Raw genomic sequence first — 26,678 nt, 5'->3', positions numbered from 1 at the left:
AGATACTTAGTTTTTCCTGTATTAATTATCAGGCCCCTTTGGGTACAAAAGATATAAAAACTGTCCAGGAGACTCTGCAGGCCCACAGTGGACTTGGAAATGAGGAGGGTGTCATCAGCGAATAGGAGAGTTGGTATACGCTTGCCCGCCAGCGTAGGTGCATCAGATGGAATTTTTAAGAGAAGGTCAACCACTCCATTCACATAAAGAGAGAATAGAGTGGGAGCGAGCACACAACCCTGGCGGACACCCCTATTCACTGGAATCCTGTCGGTTTTTTGCCCCTGGGTGCCCCACCGTACCTGGGCAAAATTGTTAGAATGTAACCTCACCAACAGGAACAAAATGTACAGAGGCATCCCCATTTCGGTCAGAACCCCCCACAACCCCTCCCGGGGTACTAGGTCAAAGGCAGTCTTCAAGTCTATAAAGGCTAGATAGAGACTGCCCTTGCCCAGCCCCACCACCTTCCAATAAAGAAGCATCAATCTTAAGGCCTGCTCAATGGTCCCTGTGCCTGATCTAAATCTGGCTTGATAGCCAGATAAGATGTTATCGTCTACCCACTGAAGTACCCTCCCCAAAACCACTTTCCCTGCGACCTTCTGCGAACAGTCAATGAGACTTATCAGGCGATAGTTCGCGGGGTCGTCCCGACAGCCCTTCTTAAAGATAGGGACGACCTCCTCCCCCTTCCATGAATCAGGGACTGGCGCACCATTGTTAACAGCATTAAGTAGTGATGTTATTATTCTCCCCCACTCAATCGGGTTAGCACGTAGCAGGTCGGCCGGGATCCCATCAGGCCCAGCTGCTTTAAGATGCACCAAGGATCTTATAACATTCTCGACTTCCTTGAGTGTGAAAGGGTGCCCTATTGATTCCTCTAGTCGGGTGGTTGGGATAATATAAGGCAAGCGCTGCACCTGGCTATCTTCCGTTGTAATTGTGTATAGGGAGGAAAAGTGGTTAAACCAGCGTTGGCCCGGGATGTTACACTTAATGAGGGTGTTATCTGGCCTGTCCCTGGTCCTCACTAGGTTCCAGAACGCTCTGGAATCTCTCCCTGCACGGGCCACCTTTAGGTCAGACCAAAATCGGTCATCCCATTCATTCTTTGCCTCATTGATAGTCTGCTCGTAATCTTTCCTCGCTACCCTAGTCCTAGGGGATTTGCTTTTAATAGTAGCTATTAGCACAGATTTCTTCCCCCTGCATTTCTTAGTAAACCAGCCCGGAGTATTCTTACTTCTTTTGCTCTCCACCACAGTAGGATCCCTATTTGGGACTACGAACAAATTTCCCAATTCCTTGACAGTCTCGCAGAAAAGAGCCGTCACTTCATTTGTTGACAGGGAGGGAGATTCCATCCTGGCCTGTGCCGTCCCCAGGAGTACCCCTATAGCTTGGAGTTTCCCCTCATCTAGTGCGACCCTACACCATTTTAGCCGTCTCCCACAATTGGAGGGATGAACTTCCCTAGCGGTGGATGTTTTAGTGGGCAAGGTCAAGCCAGACGCCTCTGGCCACAGATGGTTTAAGGCCAGGGATAACGGATTATGGTCACTGTCTGCTGAGGGCAAGACTTCCATGTTGTCCATGAATGTCCAGAGCTTAAGATCAAGAAGGATATAGTCTATCCTAGAGGTGCGATTCACCCTGTTAAAAGTGTGGGCTCCCTTTATGTCCGAGGTAGTTCCACCATTTGCAGCCCTCAGCCCAAATTCGAGTGACAAAGAATTCAACTGAATGGCCTGTTGGGACCACTTCCTTATCGGGTCAATTGTTAAGGGGGGAATACCTCTTCCAGAGTCCTCAGCGGCAATGTCCAGAATGTCGTCTGAGTCAAGGGGTTCATAGGTGCAGTTAAAGTCCCCCGCAACAAGAACATATGTACTAGTAGGACACTGTCCGAGTAAGCCCTCAAGGTTTGCGACCGTGGGGGACAAGGATCCCCCCTTAGTACCCCTGGCATAGATGTTAAAGATGTCTAAAGTTAGCCCTCTCTGTGGCCCCGTGACAGTGATTTTTAATATGTCAGGGGAACTCGTTGCGCTCTGCACAATTTTGCCCCCCAGCGATATATCCACCCATATAAGAAGCCCACCTGAAGGGCGGCCTTTCCCAGAGACTGAGAAAACTGCGGGTATGTGGTACGTACTGTAACCATCCTTGTGACAAGGCTCCCTTTCTCCAAGTCTCTTGGAAAATACAAATAGAGTGGGCCTCCACCAGGGTATTCCAGTCAGGTAAAGCCAAATTCCGTGAAATACCTGCAATGTTCCAGCTGAGAATCCTAAGAACTGGATCCGTCACAGCTGGTTCCATAACAGGCGTGTCCACCAGGGTACCAGCTCGCTCTAGAGACACTTCCAGAATTCCCTCACCTGTGTCCCCACCTTTGTCATTTTGAATTAAGCAAGAGGCGTAAGGTGTCTTCGGCTCAAGACTAGGTGGTGTGGAGTTAAGCCCACTACAGGGGCTGGGCAGAGGACCAAAGAGTGCACTGACCTCACCCGACTGGCTGGGTTCGGGTTTTGCTGATAGGCTCGAAAATTTACCCGTGTCATGATTATGGGCACCACATCAATAGCTACAGCCCCTCCCAAAGCTTCCAAAGCCTATGCTGGAAGGGTGATCCCGATAGGAAACATAGCTTTTGGAAAAAAGGTATTCTGTTCTCTACCCCGGGGCTGGCAGGGGACATTCTGTTGTCCAACAGCCCTGGTGTAGAAGTAACTAAGATCGACTGCACCCAAGCCTGACCGACCGCCCTCAATCTGCCAGTTACAGATGAACTGTGCAACCCTGACATCTTTAAAATTCACAACGATACAGTCCCCCTGGCAGTCCTTATACCTATTGCCCACCCACCCCACCCTTCTAGCATGTAAAATCTGACCATCCAGCTCGCTTGGTAACGGTCTGTTCTTCCTCAGCCAGTGCATGATTTTGTTTTTGAGCTCCCGATACGTTTCCGATTGGTCTCCCTTCAACCGCGGAACTCCAATTAGCACCGCGACATAAGGCCGACTAGCTGGCGGGAGATCAATCCTGGGGAGTCTTGGGGCACCATTAGATTCTATGAGGGGACGTTGGGAGTTTGCCGCAGGACTACGGTTATGACTACCCTCGGTGACCCATTTGGGAATGTTATTCTGCCTTGGTGTCCTCTTGTGAGTAGTTTTCTTCATTACACTGTGGGGGGGCTAGCTGAATGTTGCCTATTCACATTGGACGACCTAGGGCTAACTGCCTGTGTGCTGGTGAGAGGTCCGGCTAAAACTGCCCCTGACATCCCTGTCAAAGCTGGCAGAGTAACATCGGTGGTCGCTAACTGCCGCACTGTAGCTTGGTCCTGGCCCGTATCTGAGTTTCTAATCTGTGTTTGTACTGCCTGGGAATTCTTAGCGTGTAATTTAATTAGGGATTTTAGAGAAAAAAAAATATCCAAAGTAGCCTGCTCGAATCTATCCAGCCTCTCAGCCACAGACTTCACCCTTTCCAACACTGGGAGAATCAAGGATTTTACCAGATTCTCAATTTGAGCTACAAGTGGGCTCAAGGGTGGAAAACCTAAGACAGGAGTAGGCGCGAGGCTACCAATCTGATCCTGTGCTGTGCAGGTATGCTCGAGTAGAATCGGGTTCATAAACTGGCCACTTCCTGCGGTTAGGTTTGGTGTCAGTGTCATTGCTTTCTTTCTCCCCTCCCTCCGGGAGTTCCCTGTGTCCAGAGTAGCCTTAGATTTAAGCTTTTTGGCCAAATGAATTCGTCCTCCTTTTTTACAGCTTGTGACTCTCTTCCTTTTAACGGGAGGAAGTCTCAAGCCCGCTACTATCGCTGACAGCTGATTACCTGGGTGGCTCTTGGATGAATTCGAAGAGCCCAACTGCACGATGGTTTCAGGGGGGGCCACTGGTATTTCGAGAGGGGTGGGATAGGTTGGCCTATTGGGCACTAACCCATTAAGCCTATCCAAACTTGCCCTAATGGCACCCACATTGTTTCGGATTTGATTCGGCAATACCCCGTCTGCGTGCACTATCACGTTAGGAGGGGAAACTGCTAGAGCTAAGGGCCCTAAGGAGGAACGCTTGTGGTTAGGAAGGTTAAGTGAGAGACGACGTCCCGTGATAGCAATTTCATTTTCTAGCACAGAGAAAGCTCGGGTAATGAACTGATCCATTGTTCCACTCACACAGCCACCCCCCGCCCTCCCAAGTTTCCCTGACCTGGTTGCCATTGGCATGGGTATATAGCTGTGGGGAAGGGCCAACACACTAAAAAGAAAAATACAGATTAAGGAATAAATTAAGTACAAATAAAACCTGGGATTGGTGACAAAAGGTTAGGGGGGTGGCCCAGCCCGCCCTACTTCGGCCTGTGACGGCCCTGGACGGTCCCACCCTGGTCCCGGGCTTCTCCTGGGACGCTCCCGGGCGCTCCCACGCAGCGGAACACAGATTCCTAGATGTAGAGCCCTCGATGACCTGAGGGCGGGGCCAGGTGGTGTCGGTCGTAGCAGGGACTCCTGGGATAGTGAGTCCCAGCTCACTCCTATCGCAGCCCATACGATGTCAGGTGATACCCCTCAGTCCACGTTCCCTGGGCAGTCCAGATGAGATGATGCTCCCGCTGGCTCAACAAAACGTAGCGGCACCCGCGGAGTGGGTGCGGCAAGGTGTGGGTCTTTAAACAGGTATTCAGAATTCTCCTGCGTTGCTCCAAACCCGGCAAACTAGAAAATAGTGTCCCGCTGATAGGGGTAAGCAGGCTGCTTTAATCTACTCGGTGACCTGAGGGCGGGGCTGGCAAGAGAGGTGGGACCGGGTGGTGTCGGTCGTAGCAGGGACTCCTGGGATAGTGAGTCCCTGCTCACTCGTATCGCAGCCCACACAATGCCAGGTGATGCCCCTCAGTCCACGTCCCCTGGGCAGTCGAGATGAGATGATGCTCCCGCTGGCTCAACAAAACGCAGCGGTATATGTAAGAAATTGGAGCATTAGTTGAAGGGGTTGAGAACCCACCTCAAATAATAACCATCATCCATGTCAGCGTGAACTAAGAAGTTACTAAATAAACCTGTGCTAAACCCAATGGTAGCCTGGCACAAAAGCAGTCAGGGCTAACTTAGAGACAATGTCTAAAGTATTTAAGCAGAACTCAAACAATAATAAAGTTAAAACACAATCAAGAACAATCTTACATAAATTTTGAGACATACAGTACATTTGAAAAAATATAATGACACAGAAACAACAGACATCCAAATAAGTAGAACTGGAGATATGATTTTTTTAAATTTGAATTAGAAGTAGCACCACAAAGTACCCATTGTGGTTATCTTGTCGCACTAAATTGAATCAAAGTCAAAAGTTAAGATCAACTGCGATGGAGCACGAGTCAGCTACAGAGACCACATTTGCCCTGGCGGAATGATTACCTTCTGAATTAGAAATTAATCTGGCGAAAAAGGTGTCATCGATGAGTCATGGATGGGGCAAGCTGGAACAAAAGCAGGGCTCGATGACAGCAGCTTGCGGTTGCAGTCATCGACAAACACTGGAAAGCTCAGAGCAGACGAGTACAAAATAAGTGGCAATGAAGGCCTTGACATTTGTCCCAGTGAAGCCCTCTACATTCAGATGTATATTTTCTGGAAGTCAGCTCTCCTTCAACAGAGTAAACCAGCACCTAGAATACGACCAAAAAATCGATGTAGATAGCTTTGTCTCAACAACAGGCCCGGTTTCCCACTGGTTCTCTGGAGGTAAAGTTGGTAAAAAGTTTTTAAGTCCAATTGTTTGCAGGTTTGGTCGGGTTTGGGGTTGCCACCTGTATCCAGTGCCAACCTGTGAGTGGGGGGGAAACTCGTGGCCGCTCCCTAACCAATGTCGTAAATATAATCACGGGTGACCTCACCCACTTTAGTTGCAATCCCTGAGTGTTTTAATGTAAACTATCCCACAGTACCACTCTTACCTTAAAACTAACACACGAGAGCCACTCTTCTACTGGTCAGAGCTCCCCGTACTACTTTCTAAAAATGCATTTTCTATAGGAGTAATATAAAATTCGACCTGCCCATTAAGTTGAATGTTAAATAACTAATAGAATGAGTCTTGAATAATTTTTATAGCTGGTGCCAAACTAAAATTAAGCAGGTTATAATACATGGGATTCTGTAATGCCTGAATATTCGCCAGTCTCTATTTTCTTTATAATCATTGACTTGTTACGCTCCTAGTCGCCGTTTATAAACAAAAGGCGTCAGAACTCTATTATAAGTTATTACAGTATGATGTCACAATGCCTGCCGCCAGCAGCCAAGGTGAAAGGCAGGTCATAGAGCACAATTAAATCAGCCGCTTAGCAAGGAAAACTGAATGTTGCTTGTCTTTCTTCTACTCTATTTTTATGGCAAGCAGAGAGAACATATTTTTTCCACTCCTTAGATAAAAGCTTGAATCTTTCTGCAGGTTTCTACACATTCCGAGCTTCTGCAGCTTTTATTTCCAGTACGGTCTTGTAACAGGTTTTGATATGTTTAATTTTGCACTAGAGGATTTATTTGTATTCTTCATGTTTGCAAACATGCTTGCTGTTTCATATTAATTCCAAGGTTTTAAGTGGTTTGAGGGAAAAGGGATGGTGTAATCATATATTATATGGGAAAAAGTAAGACCTGGCATACATGATAAGGATAATGATCTTGCCAGTCACCTCGGAGTTCCATACCTTATAAAGCAACTCTGCCTTTGGCCTCGTTCCTCTACATGGTTATGGAACTCCTCTGCGTCTTGCCTAAAGCTAAAGTTCTCGCCACCAAGCTGGTTACGGTTATCTCATCCCTGGTACACCCTGACCAATCTGGGTTCATGCCAGAGAGGAATACAGCACTCCACATTCGCCGTCTCAACAATGTGCTGGCACGTAGGAAATTCTTAGAGGAAGACACAGTAGTGCTGTCACTAGAGGCCTTCATGGTGTTTGATTGTATAGAATTGCCGTATCTACTCGAAGTCTTCGCGAAGATGGGATTTTTCCGACATTTTTAGGTTGGGTACAATTATTATACAGATATACAGGGCCAAGTGAGAGTTAACAACTATACCTCACGGACATTCACGTTACGGAGGGGAACCAGTCAGGGCTGTCCTCTATCCCTACTGGTATTTTCTCTGATGTTAGAACCGTTGGCCGCCTGGATCTGTTGGGATGTCATGTTGAGGGGCTTGAAATGGGGGAGGGTCAGGAAGATCGAATATTCCTCCACGCAGATGATATTTTACTATACTTAGTCTCCCCGTATAAATCCATATGTGGCGTCCTGAACATCTTTACGAACTTTGGGAAATATTCTGGTTATCAAATAAACTGGAGTAAATCAATACTTTTTATGGTCCGGGGGCCAGTTCCCCATCTCCCACCGGATTGCATGATTGAGGTTGCAGTGGAGGGCTTTCGCTATTTGGGAATATATGCCACATCTGACCCAACCCTTTTTTATGATCGCAACTTAGCCCCTCACTGACCCAGCTCTAAACACATGTTAAGCATTGGAGGTCCCTGCCCCTGTCTTTGGTAGGTCGCGCTGCCCTATTTAAGATGCTGGCTCTTCCCCGCTTCCTGTATATTCTTCAGAATTGCCCACACCGAGTTCAGGACACGTATTTCTCTGCAGAGGAGAGAAAGGTCCGTACTCTGCTCTGGGACGGCAGGGCCCCCCGTATCGCTACCAGAAAATTGACAAAAGGATGGGATGATGGAGGAATAGCCCTCCGAAACCGTAGACTCTACTACTGAGCCTCACAACTGGTGGTGGTAAACCAGTGGATCTATCGCTCTCCCAGTGATCCCGCCTATGTGTTAGATAGATTTTAGACTGGGCGATTTGGTTACCTAGGAGCACTATACTCAAAAGTGAAACGAGGGCGATATTTTGGGCCTCTCTCTCTCACACTATAGCAATCTGGCAACAGGTGAATTCATGTCTAGGATGGTCCAATGTCCTCACAAAAGCATCACCGCTGTGGTATGCCCAGAGGTTGGGTTCTCTCTGCCATCAGCCCGGCTTCGATAAGTGGGATACTATTGGAATTTCTGTGGTCGGGGACCTGATTAAAAGAGGGTCGATCCTAAGTTTTAAGGAGCTCCAGGAACAATATAAGATGGCGCAGGGGGAACGGATTCGATACATGCAAGTTTGCCACGACCTCACCACAGCCCTGCCAGACCTCACAGAGATACCAGGATCGTCACCGCTGGAAGATCGTCTCCGAGGCTGCAGCCAAACAGCTAGCTTTTACCACACGATATGGGAGTGCCCAGAGCTCTTGCGACTATGGGTGGGGGCACGATCCATATCTAGGCTGCCTTGGGGAAAGTAATCACTCTCACACCAGGGCTAGGCCTGCTTAATATCTGTGCAGCAACTTACCTCACAGAGGTGGAACAGCAGCTGGCCACACTCGGCTATACTCTTGTCAAAAGAGAAATAGCCAACGGATGGGGGGGCGGCATGTTCACCATCTATCCAGATATGGGCAAAAGAACTTGATAAATGTATGATTGCAGAAAAGTAAGTATTTATAACTCGGGGGAGCCCGAAGAAGTGGGGCAAGAAATGGGGCAATTGGAACGTATACCGTGGAAATATCTGTATCTCCCCTATGGTGGAACTTGAAATAAGAAGAAGTGGAGATCGAGACGAGGATATTGTGTAAATGTGACTTTTCTTCCCCCTGATATTGTAATGATGTAATATGTGATTGTCAATAATACTGATTGCTAATGTATGGATGAAACTAATAAAAAGAAGTTAAAACTAAAATTATAGCCAAATAATGATACAGCCAAGTTAAAATCACAATAAGAACAATAAAACCATATAAAAATGTGTTCTAGTTCAGAATTCACAATACATAAAACATTTCATAGATCAATTGCAAAAATAAAATCAGTCACCAAACAGAAAAAAAAGTAACGTGAGGGGCGTGGCAAAGATGGCGACACCGAAATAGAATGTAAAGACCCCACAAGGGAAGAGGGCAGCAGCGTGACCTCAAAGGTGTCCTACAAAGGTGAGATTAATGCACAGAAATTAAAGTTTGAGGCGCCGAAAGCGGCGATTGCAGAGAAGTAAGATGGCAGCGTGCTCCATGGACTGAGAGCGATTGCCAAAAGCAGAATGTAGAAGGAGAGGTAAGCAGTGAGGGGAGTTGGTGAACGATTGAGCGGAGGCAGCAATAGGACGCAATAGACAACCCCTGAGGACATGCCATTGCTTTTTATCAAGATCTGGCTATAATAACATTGCAGAAAAGACACGAGTTTAGACCTGTCACAACGCACTTGCAGAATTTAGGGATCACGTACTCATGGGGACACCCCTTCAGAATAATCTTCAGATGGGAAGGCAAGTTGCACCAACTTAGATCATTGCAAGACACTTGTAGTATCCTGGGCATCGAGAACCCCCAACAGGAAGAATTGGAGAAAGGAGGTACCACAACACAGCGAGAGCAGTGAAGACGTGTTCGAGGAGGCAGACCCATGGAAACGATCCTGAGATGATCGCACAAGAGAGACAAGCTATTCTGGAGACACTGTCTGTTGAATCCCGCTCTAAAAAATGGCACTTGAGACACCTGGGGTCAGATAAGTGACTTGAGATGTTTTGAGTAGGCGGGGATCATGGAGTGGGGAGGGAGCTCGATGGCACCATAATGCATCCTACTATTTGTTGCATTGAGGACACGCAGACTCGATTTACAGGTCCTGGACTAAACTGTGAAGTGTTTAATTTTGTTTCGGTTGGGGTTAGGGAGGGGGAGAGGGTATACCGGTACACAGAGAATGAGGAACTCGAAAGGGATCGGGGGACGCCACGGGACAGACTAGAAAAAAGAGGGTTGGGAGAGAGAGGAAACAGAGTGTGCTTCAGGGCTCAGTTGGGCTGTGGGATGAATCTGTAGGAATGCTGAAAGATATATTGAAAGTCCTTACACTCAATGTGAAGGGGCCTAACAACCCAGTTAAAAGGCGAGCCATCCTCTCCTACTTACAACTTTCAGAAGCAGATATCTGCTTGCTGCAAGAGACACATCTCTTGTCTAAAGATTGGCACCCCAACAGTTTTTTACTTCTACCACAGAAAAGAAAACGAGAGTCGCCATTCTGATTGTCTCTCAACTCCCCTTCACAGTGTTTAGCAAAGTGGCAGAAATAAAAGGGAGACTACTAGCATACAAGATCCATTTTTCAGATCAGTCATTGATGATTAGGTCGATATATGCACCAAACACAGGACAGGAAGGTTTCTTGAAATCGGCCCTAGAGGAGACCATGGTGGTGCAAACATGCATGACATTGGTAAGGGTGGGGTGGGCATGAATTTATTCCTGGAAGCGCCCAAGGATAGATCGGGTAGTCACTTCAATCAGAAGGGAGAGTTATCGGGGAGGGCAAGGAATGGCTACAAGAGATGGGCCTGATAGACCTATGGTGGGAGGCACATCCCCAGACATTGCAATACTCATTCCACTCACACACACATGCGTCTTATGCTCGACTCGATTATCTCTTGGGCATGAAAGAAATTAGTAGGACAACAACAGGTGGTAGACATTGAACCTGCGGCACTCTCTGACCATGATGCAGTGATCCTCACCTCACCATTACCGCCACAGCAGAGGAGGGGCAGTGTTGAAGATTGAAGGAAAATATGCTTCATAAAAAGGCTGTGACACAACAACTCACTAAATGCGTCCAGGACTAATTAGACATCAACGACTCCCCAGAGGTGTTTATCTCCATAGTGTGGGAGGCTCTGTAGGCGGTAGTGAGGTGAACTAATAGCTAACGTGGCTGCTGAGAATAAAGAACGTAAAGAGAAACAAGATCAACTATCCACACAGGTTAAGGAACTAGAGAGAGTACATAGCCACACTGGGGCGCCTAGAGTGTGGAGACAGTTAAAGGCCGTGAGAGCTCAACTAGCGGGTACAGACCTAGATAAAGCAGAGTATGCAGCGCTACAATTAAAAAAATCCTATTACTTTGGGGGAGACCGCACAGGGCGAATGCTGGCAAGCAAACTTAGAGCTCAAAGGCAACAAACAAAGATACAATCCCTCAAGGGGCATACAGGGGAGGAAATAACAACTGATGAAGACTGATTACTTTCTGAGACTTTCATGCGGAATTATATAAAAGAGAAACACCAGCCGAGAATACCATAACATCCTATCTACAGAGTGTTCTCACGTCCAAGACAACCCTTGACCAAGCAGATGCTCTTGACGCCCTCATAAGGATTGAAGAGGTGGTCACAGCGATCTTGCAGCTGAAACTTCTTAAATCGCTAGGGCCGGATAGATTTTCTGAGGTTTTTTATTAAAAAATTGTCACATTCTAGCCCTGATAATGACAAGACTGTTTAACTCCTGGTGCTATATATTAACGGCGGCGATAGTGGTGCTACCGAAACCTAGGAAGGGAAAACAGCTGTGCGGGTCTTATAGACCTCTGTCCCTTCTTAGCGTGAACTTGAAATTGTTAATGAGCACATTAGCCAGGAGATTAAGTCCCTTGATGCCAAACATAACAGAGCCAGACCAAGCAGGTTTTAGCCCAAATCAGCAGAGTAGGGATAATACCAAGAGGATCCTCCACTTAATTCATAAGGCACACCACACAAATATGGATGCACTCCTATTGACGGTAGATGCCGAGAAGGCATTCAACTGGGTAGTCTGGAATTTCTTGGAACATACATTGTCCCACTTTGGGATGGGGATAGATTTCGGGCATGGGTTGGGAGCTGCTACAGTTCTCCTACTGCCACAATCGGAGTTAATGGCATCTCCTCACGTCCTTTCTTCATTCAAAGGGGCACCAGGCAGGGGTGCCCTTTGTCGCCTCTCTTGTTTCCCCTCTACATCGAACCGCTAGCTCAGATGATTAGAGCGATCCCAGGGATTCAGTTTGGGGGAGAATTACACCGTCAATACCTTATATGCAGATGACATTTTGGCAGCATTTGAGAACCCAAAGAGATCACTCCCTATCTTTTTAGAAGAACTAGAATTTTTTGGGCTGGCTTCGGGGTTCCAAGTAAACATCAGTAAGTCACAGATCCTAAGTCTGAACAAAACAACCCGAGACTCAAAAATGGGAAGGGACTTTGCCACAGGGATTTGGGCATAGAGTCGGCAGCCACTACTCAACAAACAGTGGTGATTAATTCTTCTAAACTGGCGAAATAGATTAAGAAGGATTTAGGAAACTGGGGTCGCCAACACTTAACACTCATTGGTCGTACTGAAGCAATCAAAATGCCCATACTGCCTAAAGCACTATATCTGTTTCAGACCTTACCAGTCTCCCTGCCAGAAGGCACCACCACCTCATAACAAGCGGACATTCTTCACTTTGTGTGGGCCTGGGCTAGATCTCGTATGCAACGAGAGTTGGAGTATTTGAGAGCAGAGAGTGAGGCACTGGGGATCCCAAATTTAATGGACTACTTTAAGGCGGCTCAGCTGATCTATCCTGTCAAGTGGAATAGGGACGAGTCTGAGAAAAGATGGTTATTCCATGATAGGGCAGTAGCTGGGATTCGCCTGCGGAAGATTCCTTTTTTAAAGAAACCAGATACGCCGAAAAGCCTTCAGAGGTCACCAATCACGAATACCGTGATGAAGATATGGGATGGAATGGCTAACGAAAGGAGGCTCACAATGTTCCCCTCACCTATGACACCACTATTAGAGAATTGAGATTTCACTCCAGGAAGGAAAACAAGGCATTCATAGCATGGCAGGATTCGCATTGCAGATCCTCAGATCACTTGTTTGACGTAGAGGACATCATTCCCTTTTCACAGCTAAGACAGGATTATGGGCTGCCGGAATCGGAACGGCTACGATATTTGCAACTCCGACACTGGCTGCTTCATCCTGACATTTATGGTTAGCCATAAATTAACAAAATACGAAAAATGGTTGATTACAAAACAGACCGACAAGGGACTGATCACCGAACTCTATGCTACGCTTCAACAGCCAGCCCCAATACATCCCACACCTAGCCAAAAAAGGTGGGTAAAAGAGTTAGGAAGGGATTTATCAAACAAAGAGTGGGGAAAAATTTACTATAGAGCTAAGCATCCAACGCGCAATGTGTCCAGCTACCAAAATTGCAACATATTGGTATCTTACTCCAGTGCGCCTTAACAGAGGTAATCCGGATTGTAGCCCTACATGCTGGAGGGGCTGTGGGGAAGAGGGGACTCTAGAGCACCTATTGTGGGAATGCAAGGCCTTGCAAGCTTATTGGTCCAGAATTTCGAATGAAATTGATCAACAGTTTGAAACACAGATCCCAAGATTCCCAGCGTATGTGGTGTTGGGCATGCACAAGCCACTAATATTTCCACTAAAATCTTGTAGAGGCAGACAGATGGGGCTAGCGGTGGGGCGGATCTCCAAAATATATTGACACATTGGGGGACACAAACAACACCCACATATTTAGGCTGGCTCCATACATTATGGTAGGTTATCGGAATGAAGCTTATTAATGCCACGTTGACAAATTCCGAAACTGCATTCAAATAAGTTTGGAAGCCATTCCTTTCTCTCCTAACAACGTAGTTTAATGAAATTACTTGCCCTAGATACTTTCGCTTGCTGTGTTTAACAGAATCGGATCGAGCATCCCCAACCACCGAGGGAACTTAGAATGGAAGGCCCACGGGTCCTTAGAGAACTCATTAATGGAAGACAAGAACCTACCTGTAAGGGGACGGTGGGGAGGGCAGTTTGAATCGGTTGTAAATTGTTGTTTTGTTTTAAAGAAATGAGATTGGCATCACAGTATAGATCGGACTCTGCTTAGGAGGGAGGGAGCTCCTACGGAAAGCTGGAATTAGAATTGTAATATAATGGAAGGCCCCTTGAAGATCTGTAATGTACTTAAAGCAAATGTGGGGATGTTGAATTTTCAATGTGTGTTAACAAAATAATAAAAAAAAAAATCAACATAAAAATAAATAAGTTAACCTTATTAAGCACCCCATTGCACAACCGCAGCAAACTGGTGATTTCCGGCCCCATCAAAAAGTTACACTTCAGAGTAATAAATAAGCACACAAATGACAGCTTTTGGCATCGCTTCCATAGAAGAGGGGCTTATAAGGTTCTGGTACAGGGCCTGAGAGATGGGCCGGGTGGAGGAGCATTATCCAGGTGGCATAGTAAGTGGTAATGCAGAGCCACCCAATGGACCACCTAAGCACCTAAACCTTTTGAATGCAAGTAGGGCAAATTTAGTCAGCCGGATGTTTAAGGCAGTGTTATTTGGATTAGGTGCAGCTATAATGCCCTCCTGAACAGTTTGAACTCCCAAACTGTTCGCTCTCCCGGAGTCTTGCTTTACGCTCATCCAAAAGGGCTGGGCAAATGGATAGGACATGCTCAAAGGATTCATCGCATTGGCTACAGCCCCTGCATTTCATCCCCTATATTGGATAGCGCCCGCAGAATAGATGCTTCAAAAATAGGCACTCCCCCAGCCTGTGAGCCATAAACCTTAGCTTCAGGTGATTGAATACGTGCAGGCGAAGGGGGGTTTGGGGGGGGGGGTGAAGGGTGATATGAGTTGATAACAGCCCATGCATGCTTGCCGTTATCTAGAATTGCTCTGTCTACATGGTGCGACCAGACACAAAAAACATAAGAATAATAATCTTAAAGCCACCCCAGAATGGCCCTTGTCCAACATGACTTTTTCCTGAAACATAAATAGTCGAAAAAGAGGTCTTTCAGCATGTGCAGTTACATGCGGGCATAGAAGCCTCCAGATATCATAGATGGCCAAGTGGTTTAAGCCATTTATCGCCACTGGCACACACAACTGCCAGGTGGAATTGGCACACCTCAACCATGGGATACTCATTAGACAAATGCTGCCACTAAATGATTCCTCACACCCACCCTCCAGTCCCTTTAGCCTGCAAAACAAGCAGTTCTCTGATAAGGATACTTCGGAAGCACTGCAGTAGTTATACAATGTGTAGAGCAGAAGATATTCGCTCACATAATTTTTTCATGCACTTTCACTTAGAGTCGTCAGGTCCTTTAAGGACAAGATGTTGTCTGTAACCTCTGGAATCTAGTAGTTGTTCTAATGAAACAATATAACACATTTAAACAACCTTATTGATATTCTCGAGTCTTGCACGACAAGTAAAGGACTAAACCCGAAACGTTGACGCTGATCAATTAATGTTAGGCAGTTAATAAACTTCATATATTCCTAGAGTATAATTAAACTTCTGACACTTCAAAAATGATGGACAGCAACAAAGACAAAGTAGCAAAGTAACAATGCAACAGTAGATGTAAATTCTACAAAATAGGTGCATTAATTCAGTAGGAGGACAGTTGAAAACTAGTATGACAAATGTTTATTTTCATCCAATTTATTTGTGCAGTCCTAAACACGGTCTAGCAGATTAGAATGACATTTTCAAGATACCATGTAAGGGCTAAAAACTGATTTATTTGACGTAGACACATAGGAGGCCTAGTCAATTACAGTCCGCCCCAGAGTCCAACAAAAATGTCTTATTCTAAATACTGACAATATCATTTTATGGCCGTTTTCAATTCTGAATAGACTATAGATATGTAGTTTATTTGAAAGAAAATATTGGATTTAGTTCTTGCGTAAATCAGAAGAATGCACATAATAAGGTTCAGATTGATTTTACTGTTTTATTTCAACAATGAATTGTACAAGTTGCCCTCTCGGAACCCGAAGAATTGAAGTTAAAATGCAATTGTGTATGGCATCATGTATTAAATGGTTACTAAATGCTTAAGGATTTAAGTACAGTTTCAAATTGCACGTTCGAAGTGGATTTGTTTTCCCCTCTTTACAAATCAGCCATACTTATGTCATGTGTAAGCTCCATAGTTACACAATGTGCAAGTCTATTCCCAATGCTTTCTGTTTTTCCTACTCAGGTCTACAATCTCAAATCTGGAAGTAGTGGGAATAGAAGACTAGTTTTCACAGCACTAGAAGGAAACACCTTTCACTACTAATCTATAGACTGCATTAATGTTAATGAACTTTCAGCCATGTACACGTTGTAGTCTCCCTCTGTAACATGTGGACGAGCATCATGGTCACAAACACTTAAAAGAAACCCCAGAGGGCTAGGTTTTCCTGAATGCACTGTTTTCAATTCAAAATCATGGTAACAGTCTAATGATAATTAGCATATTAATAGGCTACTTCATTTGGATACATACCAGTGGGAACAGCATAATTAAAAAAATATTTACAAATGTGGAATGCTTATGTAGTATCCACACATGAGGAATTAATAAGGCCACTTTATGAACTGCCAAACATTTTAACTGTGCTTATCCAACAGAAATATACAAAACAGTGATTCACCTGAAGGTACACTGTAAGCTTACATAAGTTATTGTTACAACATTTTGTAATAATGGACTATACTATTACAAAACAGTAACATGTATATCAATCAGCAAGGACTGCAATTAACCTCTTTCCAATCGCATATTGAACTTTCCTTGTTTTCTACGTTTTTGAAATTTGTATAGTGCAGCATATTGCAGTATTGGGCTTGCGGTTGTCCATTTGTGCTCTTTTGCAAGATTCAGAGGTTTCCATTGCAAACTAGAGTGTGAATAGTACTGTGGCATGTTGCCAACCCCTCATTTTGTTCCATTTATGGGATTGTGTAGTGTAATCTGCAAAGCGTGGATAGGGAATTGGAAACCTATACATTAGCATTGGTTGTGCTCCTCCTGGATGACTGAACAGCAATGTTGACTTCCTTAAGGTGTGGATGATAGGCAGTGAGACTCTTAGGTAGCTTGAAACCCAGCCGTTAAAAATAATGAGTTGTGGCCTTGCTGTTTGCGTGTGGTGTCTGAGCTATGTTGAAGTGTGTGTGATGGTCTGAACACTGAACACTTATGAAATGGAGGTCTACTTTGTGGTAGGTGTTGTTGGTGTGGTTTTGGCTTTCACTTTTGGTCGGTCCTTGCTACCGTGGGTCCGAGGGGCACAGAAGGCAACAGAAGCAACAGAAAACAGGACTCTAGAGGAGTTGTTTAAATTGTGTAGTTTTTAGGTCTCGCCTAGGCAGCGTCTGCACGCTATCCCTTCAAGAAATGCTGTATCTACAATATGGGCTTCAAGCACCACCCACCTTTTTCATTAGTTTCTCTTACTGTCCGTTGTAAATGCCAGCTTTTGTTTGGTGAATACGCTTATTAGTCTCTCTTTTGGACTTTTGTTTCCTCCTATGAGGATTGCCCCTGTTACATGTGCTCTTTCTCTTCAGTTTATTTAGAATACTTCTAGAGCACTTTTTTTTTTGGCCTGCCTCTGCTCGTGTTAAGTGTTTGTGTTTTGTATACTTCATGCACCAGCTTATTTACCTTTAGTGCAATTTGTTTCTAGGCTTGCCTCTGCTTGTGTTAAGTGTTTGTGTTTTGTTTACTCCGAGCGCACTTGATGAAAGGTTTGCAGCCGCTTCATTTCCTGCCCTTGTTATTTCTATTTTGTGCATCAGGAGTGTACCATAACTCCCTTAAAGAGAGCACCCCAACTTTTGGTCTGCTGGACACTGTGGCTATTGGGGACATATCGCTTTATGTTTAGACAGCATAGGACTCAGGGAAGATGTCTTTATATGTACTAATGTTGCTCATGCGGGACACATCGTTTCTTGGCTGACCATGTGTTGTCTGGTGAAGACGCATCGTAACCGACCTGTATAACTGGCAGAACACCCGCTAGCACTGCTAGCTTTGAACATGACTTGTTCTTTCCTCATTCTGAGACACTTACCAATGTGCTGGAGCTGCTAATACGGATTACCTCCTCAGTTTACATGAAACTTGTCATGCCTGTCCCGCATAGCCGATTAGGAGCATCCCTGGATCCGGAGGTTGATACGGTGTGGGGAGGAACTGTAATATTACCATACCTCCCCCGAGTATAGTCGTAGGTCGTTTTTTTGCCTTTCCAAGAAAAGGGCTCTTAACTGCATACACTTAATTGGATGATTGCTCTCTTACTGACCCTGTGTACTCCTAAAGGATGCAGCTAAAACCTTTTGTTTGGCTTGGAGAACACACACTAGCAATGCTAGGTTCGGACACGGCAGCAATGACTGCAGGCACGTTTGGGATGCTTGTAAATAACAAATGTCCAGAATCAGAGCTCCTCCGTATGGGAGGATTTGTTGCTTCTCGTGGAGTGTATTGCAATACTTTCACATCGCTCCCCTCCCCCACACAAACACTTGGAGACAGGAGAAAGAAAATCTTTCACCCTGACTACAAAATCAGCCTTGTTTCCTCAAACTGCAGCTACTGCTACAGCAGAAAACAGGTCAGGCTGGCCCTCTAACGTGAACAGATGTACATTTCTAAATCCACATAAATGCTAGAAAAGGATTGCAAGTTGGAGCAACAAAAAACACATTTTAAAAAACCTTTCCCATCACCTCTCTCCTCACTGCTGTTGCTGTGTGTTCGAGCCCTTCCCCTTACACTTCTTTACCCAAAGAAACAACTAACTTTTACAGCTGGAGCTGAATGATCAAAATCCGAGGTGAACATTATTTTAGGCTGTTTCAAGTCTGTCCACTGGCTTAGAAAGCGAGAGATGGCTGGAGATGCGATTCAGTTCTTTTTCTCTCATTTATATTTTCACAGCAGTGCAAAAAAAAAAAGTTGTCGACATTTTTTAACATTTCTTTGTAGGACTGTTCGTGACAATGAGGCAGGCAGATTTTTTTATTTACTACTTTTTTATTTTGTTCACTTTTTTGGGAATCAGTAACACATGTGGCTTTGTTTCCTGCAGAGGTAGCCAACCTTGCGATAGCCTTCTAGTTGCATTTCAATACAACCACAAGATTTACTTTTTAGGGAGCTGGGCATTTTTCCCCGTGCATGTTAAACAAGGTTTTTTTGGGGGACCTCTGGCGTCCATTCAAAGGGGTGTCACAGTTGTAACACCCCTTGCCCCTTCGAGGGGCAAGGGGTGTTACAACTGTGTTTAGGGCTACCCCCTTCACTGAATCTTGTAAGCCATTACTTCAGATTTTAAAGTGGGCTGTGAAAATAATCTTCCAGTCCCATCTCTTGCAGGGGTTGATGAAAAGTCAAATGCAGCGAAACAGTTTTTAAGAGCCACAATACAGTCCTCGGGTAAACCACCAAAAGGCAAAATTGAGCACCAAATGTTGGTGTGTTCCACAGCGTTTGATTTAGGAAGCATTTATATTTGCAGACATGCATGAAGTCTCTCACACAGGTGCTCTTCCCTCCCTACATGCCCTCGACTATCGCGCTTCACAGGTCAGCATGTATAGCACCATTTTGCCAACCTTCTCTTCTTGTTTAGAATATTTTTTGTATGTCCTTTATAGGCCTCTACTAAAACCCTCACGGCCACGCACTCCTGCGTGCATGGCTACCCGCCTGTATGTTTACTTTCTCATTAATCTACTCTTATAGTGTAAAGTTTGTTTTCCATTGTACATGTACATACTAAATTTAAAATCATCTCACTGCATAATTTGCCCCCTGGCATGCTTTGATGCCCTACCCCCTCATGCCTCAGAAGAATGCCTTCCCCGCCACTTTAATTAAATGGGCTGAAAAATGCAAGCATTCCTCAGCCCTCTTCTCCACAGGAGACTCTGCAGGCTCTCCTGGCAGAGACACAGATTTGTGTACTAACAAAAGAATGAATAGGACTCGCACAGCCGGGTTAATCTTGAATGTGGTCTGGAATGTTATGGACTGTAGCGTGCTGCAGTGGAATCGCTGTCTGGTCTGCACAGCGTAGAAAATGATAAAAACTAATACTAGGCGCGTAGAAAATGATAAAAACTAATACTAGGCTACCCCAGCATGGGGAAGGCTCCTCTGTGCACGGCTTTAGTAGACTAAGCAGTCTTGTTCACTGTTGCTAGACAATAAAGTTAGTTGAATTCAAAAATACTTTGATTCCAGGATTTTTTATTTTCAACTCATTATCCTCATGGTTGTTTCCCAAAAGTTCATTTCATGCTTCTAAGTTAACATCACAATGTCCATATCGCCAATGAATAATCCTCCCTGTTACTCATTCCAAATGCATTTAGTGCTCTATGGGAGCCCTTCGTCAGGGGATCACTCTACAAGTAAAGAAACACATGTCTATAAGTAAATGCGTCCACGTAGTTCTAAAGATCTTGTTAACATTAATCATGCAGTGAATACGTGTTGCAATGTCAAGCGCTGTGCGGGAATTATAAAAAAAATAATAACTGTGCAAGATTGGATCATGCCGCTAGTGCATTTAGTGGAGAGACATCTACATCTGAAATAAATCGGCAAAATCCAGAGTGTGCTTATTCGTCAGTCGAGTGAATATTAGTGTCGGTGTGTTGAAGCACTAGGGCTCCCATGCGTATCTGGACCGGTGCTTGAATTTAACTAGACGGGCGCTCGTGTGTTTGTTAAGCCCGGTTAAATGGCTCCATAACGCTGAAACAATGTGATATAATGAGGGTTCACTCACGTAACCTGCAGTCTATCCAATGGTAAACCTAAAACGACTTGGTATCGTTTTAGGTTTACCATTGGATAGACTGCAGGTTACGTGAGTGAACCCTCATTATATCACGTCTGGAGCCATTAAAGCCCCTTGGGACCGCCATCCCCCTCCCACCCCCTCAAGCCGGCTCCCTTAGTCCTGGGGTGCCTACCCCGTGGACACAGCTGTTTGCTCTCGCTAGGTGGGAGCTTTGACAGCGACCGCCAAGCAAGAGCAAACAGTAAATCCACTCCCAGTGGGCGGGAGCAGGAAAACTGCTCCTGCTCGTTGGGAGTGGACTTTTCTTCTGTTTTCCTGCCTGCTGTCAAAAGATTGCTTCTGCACGCAGGGTGCAGTATTTTTGGCTGCTCCCTATGTGCAGCAGCAATGCTGCCTCCTGCTGATGATGGAAGCTTGCAGGTAACAGGGTGGTAATGTGGCTCCCCCACAGTCCCCAATGTAGCACACTGGGTGGCCTGGCTGGGCTCCAAGACAACCCGGGGCAAGAGTCCAGGCCCCAGGTGATGGGGTCCCCAAGGATGATACCGTGCAGCCGCAGTCCCCTTCCAAAAATTGGCTGGGCCCCGGGTACCGGGGAAAAAATCAGCCCAGGGAGGGGGACTGCACAGCCCCCGCCTTTACAATAATTGTATAGACCCCAGGTAAATGGTCCCATGGGGCCTAAATCATCCTGGGGAGGGGGCTATGCAGCCCCTACTTCTATAAAAAGACAAAGGATCCTAACTTCCTGGTCTTGGCGAAGACAAAGCTAGTGTGGTTTCTCTGCAATTCTACACTGAATAACAATCTGACATACTTGATGAAGTTGAATGCATTATTGATCTGGTGGAGTACAATCTGTAGTGACTGTGATGAGTAGGTTCGTTCTTGGCCGCTCTTGGTGAGAACAGAGTCCATGGTTCCCCCTTTAAATTACTACGAGTATGCAAATGTGCAAATCACTTGGAAGCTTCGCCGTTTTGTCCCTGCCCGCCTTGGTATTATGCAAAGGTCTTCCCGCCTTTTGTAAGGAGTATAGACAGCTTAACAAGAGCCCCCCACGTGCTTTCCGCTGCTTTTGGTGTGGCATTCTTGATGCCGCGGAATATGAGGACAACTCCACCAAACAAAGAAGCACTTATTTCATATAGTCAAGAGGAAGGACCCTGGTTTGGTGTAGATTTACCTCTTTGTAGTCTCGTTGTCTTACCTTTAGAAAGATTTATGTTATCACAGATTTCTGGATAAAGACGCAGGAGCAACAATCACATTGCAAAAAGCACACAAGGTCAATGGTGACATTTCCTTGTAGTCTATCACATAGCTGTAGTCTAGAATACACACTAGACATTTACGAAATGAGCTAGCACTGTAGTGTGGGCTGGGCCTTGTAGAGCACATTGTTAAGTTAGCATAGGCTTATTAGAAGTTTAAACACCATTTTACCTTTTGCCGCTTTTGCACATGACACTGCGTATAACTCTTGTTGTAAGTTAGGCTGCTTGAAATGCTTCACATGAGAGTGGCTGTTTTCAGCATCCCTAGACTTGCATCACGACTCTAGTCTGTACACTGAGTTCTAAAGCTTCCAAGGTCATCATAACAAGGTAGCTGTTGTTATAGCTGATCGGCTCACGTTTTTAGCCATAACACAAATGCAGCTGCAGCCGTGATTCTGGCACCTTTAATATCGGACTGTAAGCATGATTTCCGACACTTGGAAGAGGCCCGTTTTTCCAGAGAGACAGAGAGCTTATGCAGATCCTGATGTGATTGATTCCTGCTGATTCTAGAGGTATGAGGTCCCCCGTACAAGCCTAAGAGACCTTCTATATTTTATAAAACATAGTTCCTAGCTAAGGAGGGTGTTATACTAGGCACTATAAGACCTGTTTTCACCATCATTGTAATACGATTTCTCCCTTTGTGTTTCATGGAATTGTAACAATGCTGATCATATTATTTCTAATCATGAGTCTGGTTATGTTCGCAAAAGTACTGAATCTTAGAACACGTCGTTAAAATAAATATTTTAACCTTACCCGGGACCAATGTGTTTCATACATACACTCCCACTGCCATGCCTATGGAGTACACTCCTTATATAACATAGGAGATCAAATTCGGTGCTGAAATTGGGGTTTGATGGTGCCCTCCCCCACTCTCCAACGACAGTACGACTAGGTCCATTGTCCATTCCAGGCGCTTCTTGGCCTGTTTTGGCTGGATTTACCCCGCCATACAAACAACAATGACCGGGTCCCCTTAGGCAATGTTATATATTTTTTCTCAACAGTGCACATCATATTGTAATTTTTACAACTATCTCCCCTCCATTAGAAACAATTGGGGTAGGGAATACACCTTTAATACGCCAATTTTAAAAGGCCTCCATCCCATATATGACAGTCGTGATAAATGGACAACACAGAAATGTGAAGCTACTGTGAAAAAAATTGTGAAAAGACGAGATGACCCCTCACGGGCGAACCACCATCGGGATACCTGGTCGGTACTCACCAGTTTAGCCCTGTTCTCATCATTGGCGGTCATCAAGTCAAATAAAGGTGTCCGAATAAAGCAGACGTGTAAGTGCATTAAGTGCAGTGGAAAAAAGTGCAAAACAAACCAAAAAACAGAATGTGTAATGCAAAGATATGGTTGTACGTTACTATAACTTTTATTCTTTTACTTTGTGCAACCTATCCGGTTAAAAAGCAGGATTGATTGCTAATCATGCAACCAAAAACCACAAGCCAACATGTTTCATTGCCTTATGTATTTTTAGGCAATTTCTTAGGGTAGTAATTTTCTTGCGACTGCATCAATGCTGGACACACCATTCATTAAGACCTTACACAGCCAGGGTGACTCCTACCGGCCGTAAGGAATAGTTTAAAATGCAGGCAAAACCCCTCCTGTTTGTCGCCCCAAATCTCCAGTCGATTTCTCAATCAATCTGAAAAGAACAACGCGCTTTGTCTCCACCTGTTCTTTTCAGATTGATTCTGCACAAAGCACACCCGTTTAGAAATGTGGTTAATTTTACATACTGGGAACATTGTCCATCCCCTGTTGAAGGCAGCTCCAAAACTCTTTAGAATTTCTTTTCATATTTTAATGATTTTAATCAATAAAACCCTGATGCATTTTATTTTAGGATGTTATACTTACCCACACTAAATTATTGTATTCAAAGTTCTTTATAGACCAGTTGGCGATAGGAGGATATGAACTGTGGAAAGATACCATTGATCTTGGGGGGCGCTAGGTGGCTCACACGCAAGATGGCCACACAATTGTGAGGCTCCTGCAGCCTGGCATGTAAACTCCTTAATTTATCCTGCTCAACGCTCCGGCTGATGCCCTATCAATCAGCCTGATGTTGCTCATGGCCTGCTGAGGACCCGCTGCGAGAATTGGCAGACTCAAATCGATCATGCTCCTGCCGCGATTGTGTGAAGGTTTTACCGAAGTGAGGGGCGGAACAGAGTGGAGCTCCGGAGCGGCCGCAAACACTACGCGAGCCCGCAGCACACCACAAGGCGCGTTGGCCCTGCGGCATAGATCAGCTGACCGAATCGGAGGCGGAGGCCTAGATCCCTACACTATAGACCGCAGCAGCGCCCTGGGTAAAGTGAGGAGATCCTGATTGCCCACTGACTGAGGTGCACAACACTGAAATAATGGGGGTAGGTGATGCACAACGCGCGCTCTGTGCGGCTGTTACCCCGAGTTGCCGGACGGCTGAAGGTGCCTACTCCCCAACGCCCTGGCACAATCTAGTGCACTCAGCAACCCCCGAGGATATTGTGCTGCCCACGCTGAAGTGAATATTTACATCCCGGAGCTGGGCCGGTTGCATGTAGGCCCTGCCACCCCAGCGGGATATCATATGCCCGGAGGCGCCCAGAGGCAGCTGCGCTCTACTGGCTTGAATATCGCTGCGGCTACCGACTGAGGTGGGACCCACTTCTGGAGCGGTGCGACTTGACTCTCTTTTACAAACGCCTGCCCTTGATATTGCCTGAGGGACGGGCGGCAGACTCCACCATTTGCCTGTGCCCTCGTGCTGACAGTTGGTGGGTGTCTGGGACCCCCGGGCTGGGGCCTGCTGATGGTCAGATACTATCAGCCTCCATTTTGTGTGGTGGGGCCCTGGGCGCACATCGTGATCCATGCCACCACGCAGTGGTAAATGACTCAGGAGTAGGCGCTGGAGTGTGGAAGCGCTTGAAGATATAGAACCCGGTTGTGGTGTGCAGTAATAAATAACGTCTTGGACTCACCCTGATTTCTACCTGTCTGCAGTGTGGAGGTCGCCCCAGCAGCACACTGAACACTCCATTGTGTTGATACTCTGAGGTGCAGAGATACTACAACTTGCTTGCTTCATTGGTTTGTCTATACTTACCTGCCCCAAAATACAGCGTGCAATATATTCATTACTCGCAAGGCGCAAACAGCGGTACTGCGAACGCAAATTCGGACAGTGACTCCAGGTCGCCATAGACAAGCCACACGCCAAACAACCTAAACTAAATTTGAGGCGACGAGATGCAGCACCCGGAACCCGCAAGATAACCAAGAGCTCGACCAAAGGGAGGGGGCCTAGGGAAATGAAAATGCGCAGACTACGGACGTGCAAAGTATCCTCCAAGAGGTCCTTCAAGGATTTGCCACCATTGTTGACAAAGTGGACAGGACGTCGTCACATATGGACGCCATTACGGACAAGTTGGAGGGGCATGAGGACCGGATAAAGGAGGCAGAACGGAGCATCTCAGATACCGAGGACACAACATCCAGAGCCACAACACAAATTGCGCACATGGACAAACTTCTGAAGCTCATCTCTGCAAAGAATGAGGACTTAGAAGCGCAAAGTCGGTGCAATAATATACGCGTCCTAGGGATTCCTGAATCGACCAACACAGGCAAGATAGAGGAGTATATCTAAAAGCTGTTGTTGTCCTCCATCAGAACGAAGTCTTTCTCCAATCAGTTTATAGTAGAACCTGCACACTGAACCCTGGGGCTGCAACCGCCGCCGGGCAGCACACCACGTCCCATAATAGTGAGACTTTTGAACTATAGGGATTGGGACGTAGCACTACGAGTTGCGAGGAGCAAACAACAACTCTCCTATGATGATAAATACCTTCTCAATTTATCCGGATTTTACCCCTATGGTCCAAGAAGAGAGGCGCAAGTTCACAGATGTTAAAAACAAACTGAGACTGGCCCAAATCGATTATGCAATATTGTACCCTGCGCGCCTCACAGCCACTTATCAAGGCAAACAACGTTTTTTTTTACAAAGCCACAGCAAGTGGAAGAGTTCCTGAAGCATGTGAAGTGCACAAATCGCAATAATGGACCGCTGACAGCATCACAACAGTCCTCCTCGACAGGAATGGAAGATGATTTCCAATTAATAATGTCCTGTGCTTCATTACTGCTTTAGAGGCGGAGTGAACTGTGAAGATTGTCTGACGACTGGGGTTTTTACCTGTTCAGCTGGTAGGCCGTACTGAGCCATTCCACGACACACCAGGCACCCTCTGCCCCTCCAGCAGTACCATCTGAAGTGGACTCATTGGGCGAGGTACACCTGCGCTGTCACCTAGGCTGGCCCCCAATGGGTATTCCCCTGCTGTTGTTTACTGCCTACATGGTACAGAGTATATTTGTTTTTCCTTGTTATTTGATGGGGATAGGGGATGAACACTTCTGGCAAGTTGGGGATGTATATTTGGACAGACATCACGTCCACATAGCTATGTTACAAGAAACGCATTTCAATCCTAAGACACTCAACAACTTTGCATGTAGATGGGCAAAACATAGAATTTTTTACTCTTACTCATCATATGCAAGGGGAACGGCTATCCTCAAAGAAGCAAACCCCCTTCCACCTAGCGGGAGCTACTTGGGGCACGGAGGGAAGATACTGCCTGGCCTGGGGACGACTGGGTTCTGGGTCAGTAACCCTGGCATGCTGTTACGGGCCAAATGTGGACGCCCCA

General features: G+C 45.8%; 1 protein-coding gene across 1 annotated transcript in view; it reads right to left on the bottom strand.

The window, feature by feature from the left end:
• Positions 1–21,567, bottom strand: part of TBC1D8B (TBC1 domain family member 8B) — a 720,472-nt gene extending 698,905 nt beyond the window's left edge. The window contains exon 1 of the mRNA XM_086967215.1: positions 21,467–21,567. Within this exon, the coding sequence (XP_086823341.1) occupies positions 21,467–21,567 (101 nt within the window). The remainder of the gene's footprint in view (positions 1–21,466) is intronic.
• Between the last annotated feature and the right edge of the window lie 5,111 nt (positions 21,568–26,678).

Source organism: Lissotriton vulgaris, chromosome 4_1 (assembly GCF_964263255.1).
Source record: "Lissotriton vulgaris chromosome 4_1, aLisVul1.2, whole genome shotgun sequence".
Classification (NCBI taxonomy): domain Eukaryota; kingdom Metazoa; phylum Chordata; class Amphibia; order Caudata; family Salamandridae; genus Lissotriton; species Lissotriton vulgaris.
The sequence above is the reverse complement of the archived record's forward strand: the minus strand, read 5'-3'. Positions and strand labels throughout refer to the sequence as shown.